The following is a 25,663-nucleotide window of genomic DNA, read 5'->3' as shown; positions in this document are numbered from 1 at the left end:
TCTGTTACTTTTTATTCCAATAAATGATTCTTACACAAACATTGACCATGGCACAGTTACCAAGCCAAAAACTGAATGTGCCGTACTTTGATGACCTTAAATCACAAACAGTTTCCAGGAGTAATAGAAACTTGACATTTCTATTCTATTTTATAACACGGAAAAAAATAATACTTTCAGCAGTTTACAAAAATAGAGTGAATATTCAGGCCTTACTGTGAGGTTGCTTCTTGAGGAGTTAAAAACAGAGGTCCAAAATTTACAGTATCTGATGCAGAAAACCCCTTATACAGTATTAAATGTATATGTGGTGCTTACCATGATATCAGTAATTTCAAAGGTCATCCAGTGGAAAAGCAGGCTTTACATTATATGATTTTTCAAACATAGAACTCTACAAAAAATATCACACTGTATATTGCATAAAACATTACTTGGAAGAATGGGTTCTGAATAAGTCGGGTCCTGTCTGACCCTTTCTAACATTGTTCTAGGATAGCATAAAAAGAAAAGCCATAATTTCACTGGTTAACTTGGTAAAATCTCAACTTGTGCACTCTTCCTATTTTAGTCAATTAGTCAAAGCATAAATGCAATGATCAAGTCCATTAAAGTGGATATAAACCCATTCTGCAGGCTTGTACCTACAGGTAAGCCTACAATGAGGCTTACCTGTAGGCACTATGAATATCTCCTAAACCTTCATGGTACAAGAGATATTCACACATCATGCAGCCTGTAATGTCACCGATGCATGCGCTCTGAAGGGACGGTATACTCTTGCCATCCCTTCAGAGCTCTGAGCATGGTCTGTGACTCCCGTGTACATGCGCAGGAGTGACCTCATCACAGCGCGGCCAATCAGACAGCTGGAGGACGCAAACCCAGAAGGAAAACTGGGTGAAGATGGAAGCGTTTGTCAGACCTCACAGCGTGGCGGTGCAGGGCTTCATTCTAAGGTAAGTTTTTCATAATGTGCTAGTATGCGATGCATACTAGTACATTATGCCTTTACTTTGCAGGGTTTTAAAAAAACAAAATAAAAATTTGACGTAGTTTACTTTCTCTTTAAGTTAGCTGATGAGCAATTAGTAAAACTGATAAATTGTAGTGATCAATGCGAAATTAGGTTTGTTATGCTGTCATAGGCAAACATGGTGCCTATATAGAAAAAAGAATGCTTGTCTTAAATGTTAAATGTTATTTTTCTAGCAATTGAAAGTGTGCAACTAGGCAGATAAGAGAAAAAATAATCTATTTAATTCAGTTATGTATTTAAAAAAAAAAATCACATGTATTTTTAAATAGTACCTTAGTCTGTCATTGTACTAGACGTCACCCTGTACATCAGCATTTAGACTAGGATAAATAAGTACTACAAGGGTGTGACTTTAACAACTGGAGCTTGCAACTGCTTTAAAATGTCTATTTAGCTGCTTGACTACACTTTCAGCTTACAATTTAAGTATAATGACGGGTAGTGCATTTATTTCCAATTACTGCTACATATCTTGAACAGAAACATTTAAGGCAATGTATGATCCATGATTGAAAATATTATGATCCAAAATAATTAGAGGAGAATAAACATTTTTTTCTATTGATTCTTACTTTTCTTTCATCTGTGGGATAGTGGGTGGCATACCACAGACTGCGTCTTCTTTCTGCAGTTAGAGGTGCTGGGCTGTACTCTCCTTCTTTTTCCCCTTCTTCATCTTCTTTATCGTCTTCATAGCTTATCTAGAACAAGAAAACCCATGTTTGACAAACTTTATGTCTATTAGGTACAATTATTGGGTTTATTGACTTTGCAATCTTCCACATCAAATTTTCTAGGTAGTACTAAGTAACTCTTTAATAACAGATAAATATATAAATCTATGTAATGTAACTTGAAAGCCTAACACAAGTCATCTTTTAGTTTTGAACGAGGAACAGTTAAAATAAATGTCAGATTTGAATACTGTATGTTAACCCATTGGGGAGATTATTTCTCACTTGCTGTCATGTCCCCTGTACAGGGAATGTAAAATGTCCTTGTCACGGGGAGGACAGCACGGGCACCAATAAAAACATTGTCAAAAGTTGTAACCCCTAATCACTGTACTGAAAATCTATTTTAATTTTTGTATATGCCCCCTTTGACTTTAAAGGAAGTGAGAGGGGATTTGCCTAATAGGGACAGAGATTATAAAAAAAAAAAAAACTGCCAAGATTTAACCCTTCACTGCTCTATCCAAAACTCAATTTTCAGTGGAGTTGGATTTTTAAAAAACATGCCCTCTTCTGGAAACCTTTATTTCCATTTAACTTTGAATTTCAGATACCCATGCCTTTTTACTTTACCCCTGAACTATATGAACCTAACTGGCATGGTCATCACATAACACCATGTGCATCCTCATTCTAGAAAGGTATTATGTTTGTTAACATATTTCGATGGACAAGACACTCAAACACACAGGAAACAACAATTAGATTATACAAGGGCAGAGCAGCTCAATGATCAATACAGATCGATGGCAAAGTGAAAATGCTAACCTTCTTACAGTACAGTACTAGTCTGAAAACAAATAGGTCCATTAAGAGGTTGATACAGTCATATTTAAGTGGTTTCTTTAATGTGTTTTCATCGGCGTAACAACATCCAATCCAATTCAAGGATCAATAAAAATAAATAATTAATAAAACATTACACTTACAACAGGCTCCTGCAGCCAAAGACGTATGAGTGTTGCCAGTGTGTAATACAGTCCTAAAAGGACAACAGGATTCGTAAAGTGGTACCAATTTCGTTGGGGAGTTGCAAAGAATTTCCATGTGCTTGAACAATCAGTTTGAACTAATGAAGTGATACCAAATAACCTGTGTATAATAAAAATAATAAGCATACAAATAAGGTTTAATTATTTAAATAGTATAGATTATACACATTTGTACAAATATATAATGTATAATATCCATATAGCTATATCTATCTATCTATCTATCTATCTATCTATCTATCTATCTATCTATCTATCTATCTATCTCATATCATTTTGTGGCTTTTCAATATAGTTTGATGTCTTATGCAAATTAACTGATTCAGACTTAACCAATGTATGGATTGCTTCACTTACTGTATGTCTTACAAATTAAAATATACTGACTCATGTGTGTTGGTCAAATAGAGAATCCCAAACCTGATTGATTCTTATTTTGGCTTTATGGAAGATTTCTGAATTATATGGATTTGTGAAGACCAGTTTGTTATGCACCATCCTGATATTTGAGTAATCATGAGAGTTGCAGAAAAAATTCTTAATGCTAGATTGCATTAGGAGAATTGTTATATCCACTTCTCCAGAGGCTGTGTCACCTATCTTCAATTTATTCCAAAGCTTCAGCTTTCATTACGCTTTTCAGCTCTAGAAGCTTCCTGAAGTGTCAGATGCTCGTGTCCCCCACAGCACATTGTAGTTCCTTCCTCCAACCCCTAAGTCACTTCTATGTCCTGTAATTGCACTCTCAGTTCAAATGGAGAGGGTTCCCTTCCCGTCACTGGATCAGGGAATGATAAAAACTTGACTCAAATGTGTCCTTTCTATGAATGCAAAGGCAATGTTCTGTCTAGAATTGGACTTTAGATAAAATAATTAAGACTGAGCATTTGTAATAATTCAAAACTCAACTTTAAGTTGTTATAATGATGCAATTTCATGCCTCTGCATGTTAGATGCTTGTGTGCAAACTACGTGTGTTTAACATTCTTATGGAAAGTGCACCAGAAGTACTCAAGCATGAGTTTTTTAACTGAATGGCACCAAAGCACAAGGGAGTGAAATAGCCCTCAAGCATACCAATGCATCCTTTAATTTAGTAGCAATCTTTTCTTATTAGCTTTCTTTCCTTTTTTCGGATAGACATGACAACAGCCTTCTTTCTGGGTTGCTAAAGGAGGGGCTAAACTGTCAATTATTTAAGCCTTTAGCTTTCCTTTACGTGAGCAATTGTCTATTGTCATTGTTTTATGAGTGTTTGTTATCAGAATTGAAGTGAAGCTAAACAAAGGATGGAAATTACTATCTCTGGAGGTGATTCAGATTAGTACAGACATCTACAGGCAACTGCTTCTCCTTAAATTGTAATTTCACCTTTACAGAATATCTGTAAGGTGAACTGACACTGGACCCCCTCCCCAGCCCCGCTGTACCTGAAACTGGCGATCACCCACTAGGAGACATCAGGTCGCCGCTTCACCGGTCCGGGGATTTGAAATCCCTGCGGCTTTCTTTCTTCTTCTACTGCAGGACAGGCTAGGCGGGTTTTCCTTGGCACCATCCATGTGATGTTGTTGACCAATTAGAATGCCTCCTATATGTAACTTTACGGGGTACGTTTAAGAGATTAAGCCACAGGGATTTCAAATCCCCTGACTGGTGAAACAGCGACCCGAAGTCTTCTAGTGCATGATCGCTGGCTTCAGGTACAGCAGGACTGGGGGGGTGGGGAGGGGGTCAAGTGTAAGTTCCCCTTACAGAGTTTCTGTAAAGGTGAACTTACCTTTTAAGGGAAAATTTTGTCATGACTAAGGCCGGCCATACATGGTTTGAATCTTGGCAGGAACTGGCCGAGATTCAAACCATTAATGAGCAAGCTGAATGCACCAAGTTGATCGAACAACTCCTGGATACAACCAGCCTGCCAGATTCTCTTACAATTATCGCTAGCGGCTGTTAAAGCCACTAGTGAATATCTATCTCTTCTCCCAATGAGGGCAGCTTCCCTTTCCAGTCCTTGCCCGCCGGTGGAAGCAGACATTGAGGAGGGATTACCTTGTCAGCACTGTCTGTGTTGATGGGGGAATCAGGGGTGCAAATTTCACGGGTTGCAGGAAAGAAATTTGCACCGTGTATGGCTTGCCTAAGCCCTTGTACACATGGTCGGAGATTCCGACGGAATGTGTCCGATCGGACCGTTTTGTCGGATATTCCGACTGTGTGTCGGAGTATCCGACGGACCAACTTTTCCAACTTGCCGGTAAAATTTTCCGACAAAATGCTCCGATTGGACATACTCTGATCATGTGTAGAGAATTCCGATCGGACAAAGTGCCACGCATGCTCAGATCAAATTCCTACACCAAAGCTATTGGCTACTAGCGTGAACGTAGTCCCGTCGTAACGAAATAACGTCATCACGTCGGATTTTCCGACAACTTTGTCTGACCGTGTGTATGCAACAGTTTCGGACAAAATTCGTCGGACAAAATCCGACGGATTTTGTTGACGGAATCTCCAACTCTGTGTACAAGGGCTAATAGATGCAGGTATGTATACTTTAAAAAAATCAAAAAATCATGGTATATTGTTTTTTTTAAATTCAGCTAGTGTCACTGGCGGATTTTCCGACAACATTGTCCGACCGTGTGTATGCAACAGTTTTGGACAAAATCCGACGGATTTGGTTGTCAGAATCTCCGACCGTGTGTACAAGGGCTAAGACATGTGATATCGTTAAAATGGTATTAACAACTATTAGAACGGAGGCAATTTAATTATACTGTAAATACATATTCAAGTATTAGTTGCAATCCCACTGTTGTTTTTGCAGTGATTTGAATAAAATTCAGCAAGACAATTATGTGAACCATCTAATTATTCATATATATTCTGAACACAATACCGTTTAATGGTGACTCATTTCATGGGAGCTATAATACAACATCTTTAGTTAATTAGCTGGTTGTGGATCTGTAGCATTTAGATCATCAAGGTATCTCCCATGTTAATTCAATCCAGTACGTTTTCAAGACATATTGTACACTAAAACGTGGTTAAATGAAACACATTCTAAAAAGTCCAGATGAACCACTTTTTCAATCTCTAAGCAGATGCTATGAATTAAAAACTGCATAAATTAAGCCAAAATCTGACTCACTGATGGGAAATGAAATGGTTATCAGCTTGTTTTTTATCCTACTGTTGTTCCAAGACATTCTTTACGCAGGTCAAAAAGTAACATAAGGTTGATCAATGTCAAAATATATTCCAAAATACAAGAAGGTATTGTTTGTTAAAATGTCAGTTTAAAATATATTGTTCTTGTAGAGACGTGTAAAGACAAGTGGCCAGTAGCAGTTCTGCCATTAGTGAAACTAGGTGATACCTAGGGGTCTAGGTATGAAAAAAATGCTTTAAAAATGTCTCATCATTCGTGCAAAAGTCACAAATAATACTCATGATTTTTGTAAAATGTGTGTAAGGATCGTTTTCTATTTATTGTCTTTCACTGGGTAAATGTACCATGTTGGTAAATTGATCAATAGAGAAAATTGCCTAACACTATAGGTTATGAACCATATTTGACCATAGGGGGAAACATTATGAGGGAGACCAAGTGGCTCATCAAGCCTGGCCCATTTTTTGTGTTAACTACTTGACCTCTGGAAGATTTGACCCCCATCATGACCACAGCATTTTTTGCCATTCAGCACTGCGCTACTTTAACTGGCAATTGTGCGGTCAGCAAAACTGTACGCAAATAAATGCCTTACATAGAGCTTTCTTCTGATTGTATTTGAGTACACCACTGTTTTTTTTTGTTTTTTTTTGCAATTAAAAAAAAAGAAAAAAGACTGGAAATTTTAAAGAGAAAAGCTGTTTGTTCTAAAATATATGTAATAAAAAAAAGTCTAATTTCTTCATTAATTTAGGCAAAAATTTATTCTGATACATGGATACATGCCTTTGGTAAAAAAAAAAAAATCCCAGTAAGTGTATATTAATTGGTTTGTGTGAAAGTTATAGCATCTACAAACTATGGTATATATAGCTATGCAGCTATGACACTATACTGGCAATCATTGACTTATAGTGAGACTGTGATAATGTGGCAGGCAATCTAGCGCTAGCTGATATTGGCTGGGAGGTACACTAACTGACACTGACATCAATAGTGACACTAATGCCCTGTACACATGGTCAGACTTTCCAACGGAAAATGTGCGATTGTGTTGTCGGAAATTCCAATTGTGTGTGGGCTCCATCGGACTTATTCCTGTCGGAAATTTCCAACACACAAAGCTTGAGATCTGCATATAAAATTTTCTGACAACAAAATCCGATCGTTTAAATTCCGATTGTGTGTAGACAATTCCGACGTACAAAGTGCCACGGAGGCTCAGGCCGCGTACACACGGGCGGATTGTCTGTCCAACTTAGTCCGCTGAACAGTGTTTCAGCGGACAATCCGCTTGTGTGTGGGCTTCAGCTGACTTTTTCAGCGGACAATCTGACGAACAAAGTCTTACGGAATTTCCGTAAGACAGTCCGTTCAAACTTGGTTTTGTCCGTCCAAACTTGGTTTCAGCGGACAGTCCGCTCGTGTGTAGGCAAGTTGGACGGACTAAGTATGGCGCATGCTCAGAAAGGGTTTACACGGCCGAAGGTTGCATTGCAGTGTATTGGACGTCGTTTTTCTAGTCCCGTCGTACGTGCTGTACACGTCATCACGCACGCTTTCAGCGGACTGTCTGCTCATCATGTGTGGTCAAGTCCGTTCATGCTAATTTTGAACGGACTGTCTGTCGGATTGTCTGCCGAACTTAGTTGGGCAGACAATCCGCCCGTGTGTACGCGGCCTCAGAATAAATTATGGGACATAAGCTATTGGCCCCTTTATAGCCCCATTGTACATGTTGTATGTCACCACGTTCTGAAGGATCAGATTTTCCGACAACTTTGTGCAACCGTGTGTATGCAAGACAAGTTTGGGCCAAAATCCGTTGGAAAAAAATTTACAGATTTTGTTGTCCGAATGTCCGATCGCGTGTACAGGGCATAATGCAGTGATCAGTGCGAATACTATACACTGTCACTGTGCTAATGACACTGGCTGGGAGGGGATTAACATCTAGGGGCAATCAAAGAGTTAACTGTGTGCCTAACAATGTGTAATGTGTTCTGCTTTTACTTTACTTTCTGTCTGTTTAAGAAATAGACAGATTGCTATTCCCTGTATCCAGAGTTCTCTGTTGTTGTAAACACAGAACTCTGTGTGTGATTGGCAACACCCAATCAGCTGACTTCAGCCAAGATCATTGCCTGAAGTCAGCTGTCAAACTTGTGCTGTATCCAATCACAGCATTAGTCAGCAGGGGGCGCACGCGTGCATATCCCAATCAAGCTGTGCTGTAATTAAACACAGCAGATGCCGATTAGCTTTGGCACCTCCTGATCATCGGAAATTCACACAGGACAGAGCCCTGCCTACATAAACAAGGCAGAGCCCTGTCCTGTCATTAGTAAAGTAATGGATTTCTTGCCCCGCAAAGCAGGGAATAAAATCCATTACTTCCCTTAGTAAAAACACCACACACAGTACACCAAAACACTGGCTAGACACACATTTATCCCTTTGATTACCCTAGATGTTTATCCCCTTCCCAGCCAGTGTCATTAGTACAGTGACAGTTCATATTTTTTACACAGATCATTGTATTAGTGTTGCTGGTTCCCAAAAAGTGTCAGTTAGTGTCCGAATGTCCACTGCAATATTGCAGTCCCACTAAAGGTCGCTGATCGCCGATATTACTAGTTAAAAATAAACAAAATTAAAATTCTGGTATATATCCCACAGACGCTATAACTTTTGCGCAACCCAATCAATATTTGCTTATTGGGATTTGTTTACCAAACAAATGTAGCAGAATACATATTGGCGTAAATTTAAATTCTAAATTGGTGGTGGATCTTCACGCATGGGTGTTTCATATGGACTATCAACATTGTCATCCATGATCACTCTGACCACATCAGAAATTTCACCTTGGATTTTTTGTATATGAACTGTTTTTTTTTTCCTTTTTCTTTCCTTTTTTGATATTTGGCACTTTGCACTTTATTACCATATGATATATGGTTTATGAAAATATTACTGTGTATTCACATATGTTAAAGCACTGCACTTTCTATTTCTACATGAAGGGGGGTAAATCTTCCAGAGGTTAAGTGATTAAATACAGTGCTGTGATATTTATGATCTTTAAACTATACATAAATAGAAAGGATAATGGCAATTAAACATTGTATTTCAGAATCACTTTTAGTATCTTAACATAATAAGATTTATATGAGTGGGTGGATTTACATTTACTTTAAGAAAGGACAGTCAGCTTTTTTTTACGTTGAATCTGTTTTATTAACCACTTTCAGACCGGACCATTTTGCTGGCTTAAGACCAGACCACTTTTTGCGATTCGGCACTGCGTCGCTTTAACTGACAATTGCACGATTGTGCAACGGGGCTCTGAAACAAAATTGACGTCCTTATTTTCCCACAAATAGAGATTTCTTTTGGTGGTAGTTGATCACCTCTGCGGTTTTTATTTTTTGGGCTATAAACAAAAATAGAGCAACAATTTTGAAAAAAACGCATTATTTTTTACTTTTTGCTATAATAAATATCCCCCAAAAATATATATAAAAAAAGTTTTTTCCTCGGTTTAGGCCGATACGTATTCTTCTACATATTTTTGGTAAAAAAAAAATCGCAATAAGCGATTATTGATTGGTTTGCGCAAAATGTATAGCGTTTACAAAATAGGGGATAGTTTTATGGCATTTTTATTAATAATTTTAATAATCATCAATTTTTATTGTGACTGCAACATTATGGCGGACACATCGGACATTTTTGACACATTTTTGGGACCATTGTTATTTATACAGCAATCAGTGCTATACAAATGCACATGCGGTAAATACAAATGGATGTACATGTACGCCAATTTGCCTGCCCGTGCCATTCTGCCGACGTACATCGTCATACACCGGTCGGGAATTGGTTAAGTTTTAAACAAGATTAAACAATACAGAGTGAGAACACGGGATTATTAACCCAACGCCAACGGATGTACAAGCATACAGTGATATTGTAATAATAACAATAGAACAAGTATTGCGTAAATACGATAAAATTTAGGTTTTTAAAGTGGTTGTAAACCCTAAAAAAATAAAACCTGCAAGACAAAGGCAATATGAGCTAGTATGCATAGCATACTAGCTCATTATGAATTACTTACCTGAGATCAAAGCCCCTGGAGCGATCCTCGTTTACTGCACCGGCGGCCGACATTGCTTCTGGAGTTACTTCCGCGGGTATCATGGGTATCATGGGCTCCGGCACATAAGCGCAGGAGGAGCCGGTAATGGCAGAGTATAACTGAAGCAACGGCACGTACATACCATTGCTTCAGTTTGCTTCAGTGCGCATGTGCCGATGACGTTGGAACATGCAAATACAGGGGATATGTCCTAAACCATGCAGGTTTAGGAGATATCCAGGGTAGCTACAGGTAAGCCTAATTATAGGCTTACTTGTAGCAAAAAGTGATTGTAAGGGGTTTACAACCACTTTAAAGCGTGGTAAAATGAGTATAATAACGGAATTAACTGAATTAATAATTAACCCATAGTCCACTAATAACAAAGATGTAGAAAACCAAACTCAACATATATGGCATGAAAATATGGTGGCACTACCGTTAAGATAACCATAACCTTATGGACGTAAACCTGACAGAAGGGTAGGGAAAAGGGGCAGTAGGTTAGTAGGTGGTCTGCGTGACGGGTCTGTCATAGTCAGCTTTATTATTATTTCTTCCAAACATCTCCAAAGTTTATCAGATAAAATTATTTTCAACATAATGCACTCAACTGATGAAAATATAAAGGCAAAAAAGTTTAACCGAGGGAAAATTCTCAGAATGAAAAAACAGCAGAGCTCTTTGGTAGGTTTTGTGTCCCAGTTTGTCAGATTTTCATTACCTACTTCTGTTGTATTTTTAAAGCAGACCCAGCAGGGGACGCTCTCAATTCACGCTAGCATTGCATTTTCATGTTTAAAAGCACACATAAGGTCAATGACAGCCACATATTATAAGAGTGAATTGTTCTAGATGGCCTAAACCTACTTAGGAAAGTAGTCTAAGGCGCTTGCTTGAAAATAACTACATACAGAATGAAAGTTAATGCGCCTTCCTTAAGAAAGTAATGTATTGATTGTCTGGTGTACACAGTCCGTCTCTATTGTAAATCAATGGAGAAGAAGTCCAACAGTCAGCTGTACGTGTTTTAAAGGGCTAGAGTGTATACATTTCAAGCGTATGTATTGACATTCTGAAAAACACATGCAAAAACACTGGTGTATGAAAGACTCTCTTGTGATTAATATCCATGCTTCAAAGAATTACAGTAGCAACAGCCAGGAAGTTCTAAGCCTCTAAAATTACTAGTGGCTGATGGAAAGTGAAATCACAGGATGAATGAAGCTTGCTCACTCAATTTAGCAAAAACGAAATGAAACCACACGTTAATTAAAATCTCCTCATCAGCAAACCGGCTCCTTTAGCAGAATACTGTTCTGTCCTAGACTCCTCAGACCGGGAAAGAAGTTCTAAATTAAAAAGGACACTGCTAATTAGTGACATTGTAGTAGAGACATGCGGCATGTTTGTCTGTTAAAATTATTCTGAATTACAAGGAGCGGATGTACGAATGACATGAACTTACTGATCCTGATAATTATACCAAGGCCGAGAGTTGCAGAGATTTACTGTGCGAGGACTCGAGGAGCATGTGTTCAACAATCACCATTAAGATGATTAAAGCGGAACTCCATACAAAAATAACAAGCTAAAGATAAATAGGCAATTAACCGCTTAAGGACTGCCCCATGCAAATATACTGCGGCAGGGTGGGCCTCCTGCATGAAATCCGGTACAGGTACGTGATTTCGTGCAGTGGGTCTGGGGCACAGGGGGAGCCAATCTGCGGGTATGGTGGCCGCAATGGCTGCTGGGACCCACAGAGTATTCACAGGAGAGGCAGAGCGGCGGCCTGCCTATGTAAACAAGGCAGACTGCCGTTCTGTGAGGGAGGAAGATGGAGATCTTGTGTTTCTGGTAAGTAAAAACATGGATCTCTCTTTTCCTCCAGCCACAGCATTCCCCCCACCCCCACGGTTAGAAAGTACTCTATAGGAGCACACTTAACCCTTTGGTCACCCCTGATGTTAACCTTCTCTGCCAGTGTTATTAGTACAGTTACAGTGCATGTTATTTAGCACTGATCACTGTACAGTGGGTGCCGCCGATGTAGTGTCAATCTCGACAATTGTTTTTTTTTTCAAAATGTTTGGTCTTTTTTTGTTCACAGCACAAAAAATAAACCTGGAGAGGTGATCAAATACCACCAAAAGAGCTCTATGTGTGGGAAAAACAGGACATCAATTTCATTTGTGTACAGTGTCGCATGACCACGCAATTATCAGTTAAAGTAACTCAGTGCCGTATCACAAAAAATGGCTTGGTCATGAAGGGGGTAAAACCTTCTGGGGGTGAAGTGGTTAAGAGAAAAAAACAAAAACAAAACCAGTTTTGATGCAATATACACTTTCAATCCAGAGATTTCTCCCAGTGTAAAAAAATTCTGGATCCTGGACCCACCCCTGCCTGTGATTTGGCAGTGAAAGAAGGAGCAGCACAGTGATGAACTCATCTCTCTGTCACTCTGCTGTCAATTCCAATCAGCATGCTTGCTGTCAGGGCATGAACTGATTGGATCCTTTTGCTGCTTCTTTCTCTCACACTCCAGCCCAGCTGTACAGGGACTGCAATAGACCAATATTAGGTAAAATGAAGGTACTTTCAAAGTTTGAATTTAAAAAAACATTGAATGGTGTATCAATGTTGCAATTGCTTCACAATCAGCTATAAAAATAAGTACAGCTAGATTCTACTTGAAAATGAAAAGGCCACATAACATAACCCAATAATAAGCTTAAAAAAAAAATGTATGCCTATGCCTTCAACTTGCAGGTATCTGACATGGCAAAATTGAAACACGTTAAAAACTTGGCTTTCTAAAAATGATAAGTTACATAGGGTGGTGGGTCTCCTCTTTAGCGGAATGGCCATTGCTATCTGGGACAGGCCCCCTCCTCAGTTGTACCTTTTGTTCAATATTTTAATGACAATACCACATAGGCGGAACCAGAGTCTAGTCTCGGGAGGGGCACTGCCAGAAAATAAGTTTTTTTATGGGCAATTTATCAGGGAAATGGCTGGTGTTAGCGCTTCAATCATCCTGGTACCATGGTTCTTATGGTGTCAGGATGATTGAACGCATCATTTCTATTATTACATTGTTATATAAAATGAAATAGTTCAACTCACCATAATGCAGAATCAGTGGGAGCTAGGAATGAGCAAGCGTTTCGACTCGAACATCGGGGTGCTCGTTTGTTCTAAAACAAACCGAACATATGGGGCGTTTGTGGTAAATTCGATCAACGCAGAATTACCGTCCAGCAATAAGCCCTCCTCCCATCCTTTAGCTACCTTCTTCAATATAGTTGGGATGTTTCAATGTAAAAAACTAAAGTGCAAGATGTGTAAATTTGTCGATCACGCAAACAGTTTTACTGGTAACAAAGGAAAAATGTATTCCATCAGTTCTTTCTTCTCCTTTTCCATGAATATTGTTGTATACTGCTTCTTATGTCCCTGCGGTCTCCGCTACATAAGCAGGACTATTCCTATAGTCTTGGTATGTTTTGGTAAACACAGAAGACTGAGGAGGTAGCACTGATCATAGTGTTCCCCGTCATTTCAAATACACTCATGATTGCTCCACCAATGGCCATCGGGTTTTTGTCTTAGAACAAATTCCCCCCTGTCAACCTTTTTTGAATTTATCCTCTTAATACCGTCACCAGGAGGTCTTAATAAGGAACTTGAGACGAATACTATTTTCTAGTGAGCACCCAGTTTCTTTTCTGTTCTTATACATTTTTCAATTTTGGTAAAAAAAATCCCAGCTTCTGTTATCATATACAGTGCATCCGGAAAGTATTCACTTTTTCCACATTTTGCTATGTTACAGCCTTATTCCAAAATGGATTAAATTCATTATTTTCCTAAAAATTCTAGAAACAATATCCCATAATGACAATGTGAAAGATGTTTGTTTGAAATGTTTGCAAATTTAATAAAAATAAAAAATGAAAAAATCACATGTACATAAGTACAGCCTTTGCTCAATACTTTGTTAAAGCAGCTTTGGCACCAATTACAGCCTCAAGTCTTTTTGAGTATGATGCTACAAGCTTGGCACACCTATTTTTGGGCAGTTTTCCCCATTCTTCCTTGCAGAACCTCTAAAGCTTCATCAGTTTGGTTGGAGAGCATCGGTACACAGCCATTTTCAGATCTCTCCAGAGATGTTCAATCAGGTGTTCCAGTCTGGGCTCTAGCTGGGCCACTCAAGGACATTCAAAGAGTTGACCCATAGCCATTTCTATGTTATCCAGTTCCAGAGCACTCTGGAGCAGGTTTTCATCAAGGATGTCTCTGTACATTGCTGCATTCATCTTTCCCTCAATCCTGACTAGTAGGGATGAGCTTCGTGTTCGAGTCGAACGTACGTTCGTCTCGAACATCGGCTGTTCGCCCGTTCGGCAAATTCCGAACGTTATGGGCCGTTCACGCAAAATACGTGTGGCGCTCACGGCCCACAATGCACTGCAATGCCGCAGTGCATTGCTGGCTCATGATTGGCCAAGCATGCACTGTGACCCCGCATGCTTGGCCAATCACAGCGCCGGCAGCGAGGAGAGCCATGATTGGCCACAGGCAGGATGCCTGTGGCCAATCATAGCTCAGGCTGTGTAGTACACGCCCCACACTATATAAGGCCGCCAGCGCGGCGGCCTTGTGTAGTGTGTTGGCGTCTGTAGCAGTTAGTGGGTGTTCTGTGTACCTTCAACACAGTATACACCGATCGTTATCGGCCGATTTTTCATTCTTGCTCTTCTGTAGTGGTTATTGTCTGCGTGCCCTGACCGCAGTATACACCGCTATATTCACCTATATAGCTAGCTATATTTCTCTTTTTTAATAGAGCTTGCAGTCAGTGTTAGGAGAATGTGCGTGCTGTCTGCGTGCTCTGAACCCAGTATACACTGCTATATTCACCTATATAGCTAACTATCTTGCTCGTTTTAAATAGAGCTTGCAGCCAGTGTTAGGAGATTGAGCGTGCTGTCTGCATGCTCTGAACCCAGTATACACCGCTATATCCACCTATATAGCTAACTATCTTGCTTGTTTTAAATAGAGCTTTCAGTCAGTGTTAGAAGATTGTGCGTGCTGTCTGCGTGCCCTGAACCCAGCACACACCAGGAGAGGCTTTCCAGGAGAGCAGACGTGTGTGGAAGAGCTCTGTGGAGAACCACGGCTGTTTTGGACATCCGGCCTTATGGCGTCGGCCAGCCCAGGCTCGGGGCCTCTTTCCCGGCCTGGGTCTCAGACAACCCCCCCTGGGGTGAGAGACCTCTCCAGGGAGGAGAAATTGTTCTTGGTCACACAATCTGAGTTAATGGACTGGACCTGGGCCCAGCCGGGAGAGGGCCCAAGCAAGCTCCAGAAAAGGAGAGAGAGGGTAAAAACCCTTATACAGAAGGCCGTGGCGACTTATGCACAGCGATCAGAGCGACTGGCCGACCTACGAAATCGCAGGGACCGCTCAGCCAGCAGCAAGCGTGGTGAATATAGGGAGACCATAGACGGCCTGAAGCTTGAATGCAGGGACCTCTGGCGGCTGCTGGGCGGTCTCTGCGAGCGTGGAAAGGGTGAGCGAAGTTTTTTGGCAGACGTGAAGAAAGAACTTCTAAAGACCAGCCAGGAAGGAACCCAGGCGGTGAGACGAGGAAATGCCCCCCTGAAGTCCCCCCTGAAACTCTCACCTGATGTAGCAGTACAACAGACCCCAGTGGAAGCAACATTTTTTGGAGACGACCAATCCATGGCCGGTCAGGAATGTATGACCCCCGGAGCTGTCAGTGCGGAGGGTCCCCGGGTTTCTGTGTTAACACCTGCCATGCCTATGGCCGCAGTCCAGGAGGATCCGGGTAGGGTACCCGATGAAGCACGTAAAAGCTCCGGTGGAATCGCAAGTCACAAGAAACTGATGGTGGTCCTCACCAGAGAGCCGTCGGAGGGGCCAGTGAAGGCCAATGGTCAGAGGTCCCCAGCGGATAGTGCAGTCCGACCCCCCTCCGGGGCCCCCCCGGTGACCCCAACAATTCCCGCCAGACCCATAGCGGTGCGAGGAAAACCGGCCATAATGGCGGCCCCCGCCGCGGCCGCATGGAGAGAGGGGGAGGTGCTGATGGGAACAGACACATGTGCAGTCTTGGATAGACATTGTGGACAAGCATCCTCTGCTGACACTGGGAGGAGTGGTGGGATGGGGGCGGGTGCATCACTTCCTGTTCCGGGTGACGAGACAGGAAGTGACCTCATCGACTTCCGGGAGCCGGAAGTGATGTCAGTGGTGACCCCGGAAGTCCCGGGAGGGCCTAAAACAGAAGTGGGGACACCGGGAATTCAGCCAGGGGGGCCGTTGGTGTCGCTCGTTGGGGGAGAGGAGGCGTTGGTATCGGAGACCTCCCTGGAAAAAACAGCTTTAGCGTCCTCTGGGGATTTTCTTCCAGCAGGACAAGTATGCTGGGGTGAGTCCCCGATGGGGGATTTGAGGAGCGAGTGCTCGGCCCTGGATTTCATACGGGGTTTGGAGGGGTCACAGGAGCGGGGTCCTGAAGAAATGGAGGTGGCTCCCCCCCAGGATCATATGGGTGTAGGGGGTACTGCTCCTTCCCCCGTGGTAAGGAGTGAGATGCCGGTTGGTGGGGATGCGGTGGGTAGAGGTACTGAGCCAGGGAGTCCGGTCCGTCAGGGGTCTGGCCCTTCCCCCACAGACCCAGTTTTCATCTTGGGCACACAGGAGGAGGCAAACCTCTTAGGTGCCCTGAAGGCTGGGCGCTCGTTTGCACAGGTGGCAGGTTCCTCTGTCCCCCTGGGTCCCCTGTACGGCCAGTTTGGCGCCCAGAATTTCCGGGCTCCCCCTGGGGATCAGCCCCAGGGTGCGCAGGCCTGGACGAGGGGTACGGGGGGCCCTGAGAGGCGCAGACGGAATGTGGTGCAGCTCAGGTGGGAAGGGACGTCTGCATGTCCCAGCAGGGGTCAGGTCATCGACTATCTGCTGGGGCTGCGCTTTAAAGTTTCGGACTTATTTGCAGTCATACACCCCACAAACTCGAAGGAGTTTGATGTGAGTTTCGTCTCCTTGGTCTCCATGGAGCTTTTCCTGACACTGTACGAGCTCGTCAGGAAGTCAGATCCGTGGAAAAGTTTCCGGGTGATACCTCTTTCGAGGCAGGAGGAGATAAAGAATGTGACTGTACTGGTCAGGAACGAGTCCCTCCCACCTGAGGACATCGCGACCTGGCTGGCGCGGTACGGGCAGCTCCAGACAGGGCTGAGGAAAAGTTTGGATGAGCGCGGGGTCTGGACAGGTGCGTGGTTGGTCAGGATCCGGCTCAAGCGCCACAATAATACCGTGGCGCATGTACCTGGCAGCGCCTTTATAGGTAGAGACCGGATCCTGGTCTTCTACCCTGGACAGCCCCGTCGCTGTTTCAAATGCGGCAGTCCCGCGCACCTCAGTGCGGACTGCACAATGCCCCGCTGTGTGAGGTGCAATGGTTTCGGCCATTCACCTGAGGGTTGCAGGCTTATTGTCTGCAACCTCTGTGGGGAAATGGGACACCCCTTTAGTCGGTGCCCCAAGGCGTTCAGGGGGCGCCAGGCTGAGGGGGGTGCCCCAGGCCCGGAGGGTGAGGGGGTCCCTAGACGAAGTGGGGATCCCAACCCCTCAGGGTCACAGAGGGAGGGTTCCCCCCTCCCTCAAAGGGTCAGACCCCCCAGGCGCGGATCAAGGACAGGAACTGGTGTAGTTAGGGAGCCGGCGAGTTCTCCGGCCCCGTCTGACCCTGTGTCAGATGGGGCAACGGTAACAAAAACACCTGGGAAGCCGGCCAAGGCGAAAAAGCCCTCGCCCAAAAATCACCCTCCCCCCCTCCCCCTGTTTCCCCCCCGTCCTCCTCCCTTTCCCCTGCTCCCCCCCCTTCCCCTCTCCCCCCCCTGGTCTCCCCCCTCCCAGCTTCCCCTTCTTCTCCTTTGCCCCCTCCCCCCCCCCTCCCTTCAGTAATTAAATCTGCGGGTAAACCGCATCCACCCCTGGATCAGGCGGCTATACTAATGCCCCCTCCGGCCTCTTCGGTGGTCGTGAGTGGTCGGCAGGCTAGTGCAGGAGGGGTGACCCCGATGGACATCTCAGGGGCCGGTAAGGGGGTTAATAAGAGGATTAAGGAGATGTCCAGTGGGAGGTCCGATGAAGAGAGTGGGAGGGAACCTCCCAAAGTGGAATGGGAGAAGAAAACTAAAAAGAAGAGGAAGAGGAAGGTTTCGGGGAAGGAGGGTGGTGAGGACCCCCAGCCCAGTACGAGTTCAGGGGCAGGGGGGGGCTCCTCACTGGCCCTATGGAACAGATACGGGATCCTTTCCTCCTCGGACTCCGAGGAGGATTGATTTTTTAGAAATGTAAAATAGAGAGGAACGTAAAATTCAATCACTAAGGATGGCGGTACCCGCTCCAATACGCCTTGCGACCATTAATGTCGCAAGTGTGCGTTCTGCGGCGGCTAGATTTTCAGCCTTTGATTTTCTCGGCCGGGTTGAAGCCGACATTTTGTTTTTGCAAGAGACCTGGCTGGCATCTGTGGCAGAGATGCACCTAGCGAAGAGGGAGTGGAGACATGGGCCCTCCCTCTGGTCTCTTGCGGCTGAGCCCTGCAGTGGTGTTGCGGTCCTTTTTAAGACCGGTTCGGTGGCTTGTCGACGAGTGATTGAATTGGAAATCGGTAGGTGTTTGATTGTGGACGCAGTCGTGAGAGGGGAATCCCTCCGCCTTATCAATTTTTATGGACCTCAGTCCCAGAGGGGGAGGAAGGACCTTCTCACGCTGCTGAAACCATACCTGTTTACATCCCAGCAGGTGGTCTTTGGTGGTGACTTTAACATGGTCACCAGGTCAAAGGACCGGGCAGGCACCTCAGGCCCTCTGGGATATGATAGTATCTTTTTGAATAGAATAGTGAGGGAAGCTGGGTTGGTGGATGTGCACGTTCGCCACTTCCCCAACCTCACTGGTTTCACATATTCCAGAGGTAGTTGTAGGAGTAGGTTAGATAGGTTTTTTTTGAAGGGGGACTCGTCCTTTGCAGCTCCTGCGCTGCATGCGGTTGAGTTCTCTGATCACCGTATGGTGTCGGTCACTCTGAATGTGGCGGACACCCCTCAGAAAGGGAGGGGCCTGTGGCGACTAAACGGGTCGCTACTTGAGGACCCTGAAATCAGATCGGCCTATGAGGACTTCTTTTTAGAACAAGCCTCGCTCCTTGAGAGCGGCTGCTCCCGCCAGGAATGGTGGGAAGTGGTGAAGAAGAGGTCGGAGGGCTTCTTCCGGGAAGTCTCGGGCCGTCGGGCAGCATCCCGGTATCAGGCCTACCAGAAGTTACGCAGGCAGCTAGATCGCTTGGTTTCTGATGGTGGCCCTCAGGACCAGATCTCGGATCTGAAGCTCCAGATGAAGGAGTGTCAGTATGACCGTCTCGCCTCCCTGGTGCTGGAGAGGGATTACGGGAAGTTCACCAACCCAGATCCCTACAAAAGCTGTGGGGACGCGGTGAGTGGGAAGGTCATACATGGACTGAGAGATCCCTCGGGTTCCCTGGTAAGGTCCAAGCCAGGCATCCTGGGGATCATCAGAGCCCATTTTTCAGACATCCTTCGGAAGAAGCCATTGGATCTGAGGAGAGCCAAGGAATTTCTTGACGGGACTCCACTTGAGGTGGGGTCTGACCCCCTAGACTCCTTGGTGGAAGAGATCTCAGTGGCCGAAATTGAGCAGGCTATTGACTCGTTGTCTCTAAAGAAGTCGCCGGGGCCTGATGGGTTCACGGCAGAATTTTATAAAGCCTTTAAGAGCCTTTTGGCTCCTCCTCTGAGGGAGGTGTTCAGTGAGTGTTTGGCATCTGGCCTGCTCCCTTCCTCGATGAGAAGGTCGGCCTTGATCCTTCTGTCCAAGGGGAAGGATCCGTCCGTGGTTGAGAATTGGCGTCCTATCGCCCTTCTCTCCACGGATAGAAAGATTCTGGCAAAGATTTTGTTTACGCGTATGTCTGCTGTTGCGGGCAAGCTGCTGTCTGCCTCCCAGCACTGCACAGTTCCCGGCCGTAGCACCTTTAGTGCAGTCCTTAACGTCCGGGAGGCTGTGGAGAGGTGCAGGGCAACGGGTGATGGGCGGTATCTGCTGGTATTAGATCAAGCGAAAGCTTTTGATCGGGTAGACCACGAGTACCTCTGGCTTCTCCTGGGTAGATACGGCCTGCCTGATCGATTTATTGATTGGCTCAGGACTTTGTACAGAGGGGCCGAGAGCTTCCCTCTGGTCAATGGTTGGGTGGGTCCTACCTTTCCGGTGGACTCTGGTGTTAGGCAGGGCTGTCCGCTGAGTCCCCTGCTCTATGTCTTTGCAGTCGACCCCTTCGTAAGAAGGCTAGACTGTGGGCAGCTGAGGGGGGTCCTGATGGAGCCCGGCAGTGGCCCGGATAAGGCGGTGAAGGTGGTGGCCTACGCGGACGACGTCTCGGTGGTGGTGGCTAGCCGAGAGGAGGCCCATTTTGTGGAAACACAGATTGGAGGCTACTCCGAGGCGTCTGGTTCGTTGGTCAACTGGGACAAGAGTGAAGCTCTCTGGTTGGGAAGGGAGGGTGAGCAGTTTGCCCTCCCGGACGTTTTTCCCCCGCCCCGACCAGAAGTTAAGATCTTAGGCATTTATTTCGGCCAGGGTGATTATCCCAAGCTAAATTGGGAGCGCAGGTTGGTAAGTGCCACCCAGAAAGTCAACGCCTGGAAAGGCTGGAAGCTGTCGTTGAGGGAAAGGGTGAGCCTGGTTAAAACCTATTTGCTTCCTGAGTTCCTCTATGTCAGCTACGCATGTCTGTTGCCAGAGTCACTCTATGCGCGGGTCTGCGGTCTGTTTTTTCTGCTTTTGTGGGGAAACAGACTGAACCTGATAAAAAGGGAGGTCACGTATCGACGGAGAGGGGAGGGCGGTTTGGACATGATCAACCCCACGGTTTTCTTTACTGTGGTGTTCCTGAAGTTCAATCTGCAATCCATTTTTGTGGACGAGCCCTCTCTGTGGGAACGTTCATGTAAGAATTGGTTCCTGGTGTTCCTGAGCAGGTGGGAGGGGGGCGGTCGCCCGGGTGACCTTCGGAGGTCCCACGGGTACCTCCCCGCCTATGTCCCAACCGCCCTGAAGGTACTAAGGCGGTGGAGGATAACGGCCTTAGAGGTAGGCTCCCTGGGCCGGCGTGAGCTGTACCAGAGGGTCATGGCTTCGGACGTTTTGAGACCACTAGCCTTAAGGGACTGTCCAGACAGGGTTCTCAGGGAGGGACTAGCCCTCCTGAATTCCAAGAGAATTCCTGCCAAGTTCTGGGATCTCGCATGGAGGGCGTTCCACGGACGACTCTATGTGAGATCGAACTTGAAGTACCGGAGCCCAGAGGACAGAGGCTGTCCTCGCCCTGAGTGTGGTGGGGTGCTAGAGACCATGGACCACTTTTTGGTCGAGTGCCCCTTCAACTTGGGGGTTCTGGGGGAGGTTGGAGATGCCATTGGCTATCCCCGTCTCCAGGCCCTTGCCTATCCTGAGAGGGTGTACGGTGACTTCAGAGCCCGGAGGGGTTTTGTGTTATCATCACTGTATTTAGTTAGTGTCATATGCCTTTACTACACTTGGCACGCTCGGTGTTTAGTGTCCACTAGGGGCAAGTTCCTGCCCATGCATGAGGTGGCGGGTGATATCGTTCGGGAATTGGGTAAGGTGAGGTTTCTTGAGGGGGAAAGAATGGGTAGGGAAAGGTGTGCTAGGTTGTGGAGAGGGTTCTCTTTCCGGCCACCTTGATGATCTCCCCCTTCTTTTCCTTAGGTGGAGGTCTGTCTATCCTTTCACCCCCTTTTTTTAGCTTTTGGGCAACTTAATTTTAAAAACATGGTATGCACCGTCAGTTTCGTTACGTTCCTGCCTATAGGGGGTATGTAATATAAATGTACATAGTTAGAATAATGATTGGAAATTGTTTGGATAGGTTTTTTTTTTTATTTTTTTTTTATTTTTTTTTTTATTAGTCCAGATGATCATGGGACTAAGGGTCATCCGATATGGGCGATATGGGCAGTTTGAATAGATCCTGTCTATCTAAAAGCATTTGTACAAGTTGTTCTTTTGTTCTTTTTGCTCAAGTATGAGTCTTTCTTAAGTTCTTGATTATGTAAATCAGTAGCAGTTTTATTTTAATAAAAATTTCCACCTATATAGCTAACTATCTTGCTTGTTTTAAATAGAGCTTGCAGTCAGTGTTAGGAGATTGAGCGTGCTGTCTGCATGCTCTGAACCCAGTATACACCGCTATATCCACCTATATAGCTAACTATCTTGCTTGTTTTAAATAGAGCTTGCAGTCAGTGTTAGGAGATTGAGCGTGCTGTCTGCGTGCCCTGAACCCAGCACACACCAGGAGAGGCTTTCCAGGAGAGCAGACGTGTGTGGAAGAGCTCTGTGGAGAACCACGGCTGTTTTGGACATCCGGCCTTATGGCGTCGGCCAGCCCAGGCTCGGGGCCTCTTTCCCGGCCTGGGTCTCAGACAATCCCCCCTGGGGTGAGAGACCTCTCCAGGGAGGAGAAATTGTTCTTGGTCACACAATCTGAGTTAATGGACTGGACCTGGGCCCAGCCGGGAGAGGGCCCAAGCAAGCTCCAGAAAAGGAGAGAGAGGGTAAAAACCCTTATACAGAAGGCCGTGGCGACTTATGCACAGCGATCAGAGCGACTGGCCGACCTACGAAATCGCAGGGACCGCTCAGCCAGCAGCAAGCGTGGTGAATATAGGGAGACCATAGACGGCCTGAAGCTTGAATGCAGGGACCTCTGGCGGCTGCTGGGCGGTCTCTGCGAGCGTGGAAAGGGTGAGCGAAGTTTTTTGGCAGACGTGAAGAAAGAACTTCTAAAGACCAGCCAGGAAGGAACCCAGGCGGTGAGACGAGGAAATGCCCCCCTGAAGTCCCCCCTGAAACTCTCACCTGATGTAGCAGTACAACAGACCCCAGTGGAAGCAACATTTTTTGGAGACGACCAATCCATGGCCGGTCAGGAATGTATGACCCCCGGAGCTGTCAGTGCGGAGGGTCCCCGGGTTTCTGTGTTAACACCTGCCATGCCTATGGCCGCAGTCCAGGAGGATCCGGGTAGGGTACCCGATGAAGCACGTAAAAGCTCCGGTGGAATCGCAAGTCACAAGAAACTGATGGTGGTCCTCACCAGAGAGCCGTCGGAGGGGCCAGTGAAGGCCAATGGTCAGAGGTCCCCAGCGGATAGTGCAGTCCGACCCCCCTCCGGGGCCCCCCCGGTGACCCCAACAATTCCCGCCAGACCCATAGCGGTGCGAGGAAAACCGGCCATAATGGCGGCCCCCGCCGCGGCCGCATGGAGAGAGGGGGAGGTGCTGATGGGAACGGACACATGTGCAGTCTTGGATAGACATTGTGGACAAGCATCCTCTGCTGACACTGGGAGGAGTGGTGGGATGGGGGCGGGTGCATCACTTCCTGTTCCGGGTGACGAGACAGGAAGTGACCTCATCGACTTCCGGGAGCCGGAAGTGATGTCAGTGGTGACCCCGGAAGTCCCGGGAGGGCCTAAAACAGAAGTGGGGACACCGGGAATTCAGCCAGGGGGGCCGTTGGTGTCGCTCGTTGGGGGAGAGGAGGCGTTGGTATCGGAGACCTCCCTGGAAAAAACAGCTTTAGCGTCCTCTGGGGATTTTCTTCCAGCAGGACAAGTATGCTGGGGTGAGTCCCCGATGGGGGATTTGAGGAGCGAGTGCTCGGCCCTGGATTTCATACGGGGTTTAGAGGGGTCACAGGAGCGGGGTCCTGAAGAAATGGAGGTGGCTCCCCCCCAGGATCATATGGGTGTAGGGGGTACTGCTCCTTCCCCCGTGGTAAGGAGTGAGATGCCGGTTGGTGGGGATGCGGTGGGTAGAGGTACTGAGCCAGGGAGTCCGGTCCGTCAGGGGTCTGGCCCTTCCCCCACAGACCCAGTTTTCATCTTGGGCACACAGGAGGAGGCAAACCTCTTAGGTGCCCTGAAGGCTGGGCGTTCGTTTGCACAGGTGGCAGGTTCCTCTGTCCCCCTGGGTCCCCTGTACGGCCAGTTTGGCGCCCAGAATTTCCGGGCTCCCCCTGGGGATCAGCCCCAGGGTGCGCAGGCCTGGACGAGGGGTACGGGGGGCCCTGAGAGGCGCAGACGGAATGTGGTGCAGCTCAGGTGGGAAGGGACGTCTGCATGTCCCAGCAGGGGTCAGGTCATCGACTATCTGCTGGGGCTGCGCTTTAAAGTTTCGGACTTATTTGCAGTCATACACCCCACAAACTCGAAGGAGTTTGATGTGAGTTTCGTCTCCTTGGTCTCCATGGAGCTTTTCCTGACACTGTACGAGCTCGTCAGGAAGTCAGATCCGTGGAAAAGTTTCCGGGTGATACCTCTTTCGAGGCAGGAGGAGATAAAGAATGTGACTGTACTGGTCAGGAACGAGTCCCTCCCACCTGAGGACATCGCGACCTGGCTGGCGCGGTACGGGCAGCTCCAGACAGGGCTGAGGAAAAGTTTGGATGAGCGCGGGGTCTGGACAGGTGCGTGGTTGGTCAGGATCCGGCTCAAGCGCCACAATAATACCGTGGCGCATGTACCTGGCAGCGCCTTTATAGGTAGAGACCGGATCCTGGTCTTCTACCCTGGACAGCCCCGTCGCTGTTTCAAATGCGGCAGTCCCGCGCACCTCAGTGCGGACTGCACAATGCCCCGCTGTGTGAGGTGCAATGGTTTCGGCCATTCACCTGAGGGTTGCAGGCTTATTGTCTGCAACCTCTGTGGGGAAATGGGACACCCCTTTAGTCGGTGCCCCAAGGCGTTCAGGGGGCGCCAGGCTGAGGGGGGTGCCCCAGGCCCGGAGGGTGAGGGGGTCCCTAGACGAAGTGGGGATCCCAACCCCTCAGGGTCACAGAGGGAGGGTTCCCCCCTCCCTCAAAGGGTCAGACCCCCCAGGCGCGGATCAAGGACAGGAACTGGCGTAGTTAGGGAGCCGGCGAGTTCTCCGGCCCCGTCTGACCCTGTGTCAGATGGGGCAACGGTAACAAAAACACCTGGGAAGCCGGCCAAGGCGAAAAAGCCCTCGCCCAAAAATCACCCTCCCCCCCCTCCCCCTGTTTCCCCCCCGTCCTCCTCCCTTTCCCCTGCTCCCCCCCCTTCCCCTCTCCCCCCCCTGGTCTCCCCCCTCCCAGCTTCCCCTTCTTCTCCTTTGCCCCCTCCCCCCCCCCTCCCTTCAGTAATTAAATCTGCGGGTAAACCGCATCCACCCCTGGATCAGGCGGCTATACTAATGCCCCCTCCGGCCTCTTCGGTGGTCGTGAGTGGTCGGCAGGCTAGTGCAGGAGGGGTGACCCCGATGGACATCTCAGGGGCCGGTAAGGGGGTTAATAAGAGGATTAAGGAGATGTCCAGTGGGAGGTCCGATGAAGAGAGTGGGAGGGAACCTCCCAAAGTGGAATGGGAGAAGAAAACTAAAAAGAAGAGGAAGAGGAAGGTT

The 25,663-nt window shown here is 46.5% G+C and overlaps 1 protein-coding gene across 7 annotated transcripts in view; it reads right to left on the bottom strand.

Annotated features, from left to right (window-relative positions):
- The window catches only part of PIEZO2 (piezo type mechanosensitive ion channel component 2), a 503,501-nt gene that overhangs the window by 140,253 nt on the left and 337,585 nt on the right, over nt 1-25,663 (bottom strand). For all 7 annotated transcript variants that reach the window (XM_077492436.1, XM_077492435.1, XM_077492439.1 and 4 more), the window contains exons 8-9: nt 2,703-2,865; nt 1,612-1,740 (exon numbers count right to left, since the gene is read on the bottom strand). In XM_077492436.1, coding sequence (XP_077348562.1) covers nt 1,612-1,740; nt 2,703-2,865 — 292 coding nt within the window. The remainder of the gene's footprint in view (nt 1-1,611; nt 1,741-2,702; nt 2,866-25,663) is intronic.

This window comes from Lithobates pipiens, unplaced genomic scaffold (genome assembly GCF_037356315.1).
Source record: "Lithobates pipiens isolate NorthernLeopardFrog02 unplaced genomic scaffold, aLitPip1_a1.2 Scaffold_19, whole genome shotgun sequence".
In the NCBI taxonomy this organism is placed as follows: domain Eukaryota; kingdom Metazoa; phylum Chordata; class Amphibia; order Anura; family Ranidae; genus Lithobates; species Lithobates pipiens.
The sequence above is the reverse complement of the archived record's forward strand: the minus strand, read 5'-3'. Positions and strand labels throughout refer to the sequence as shown.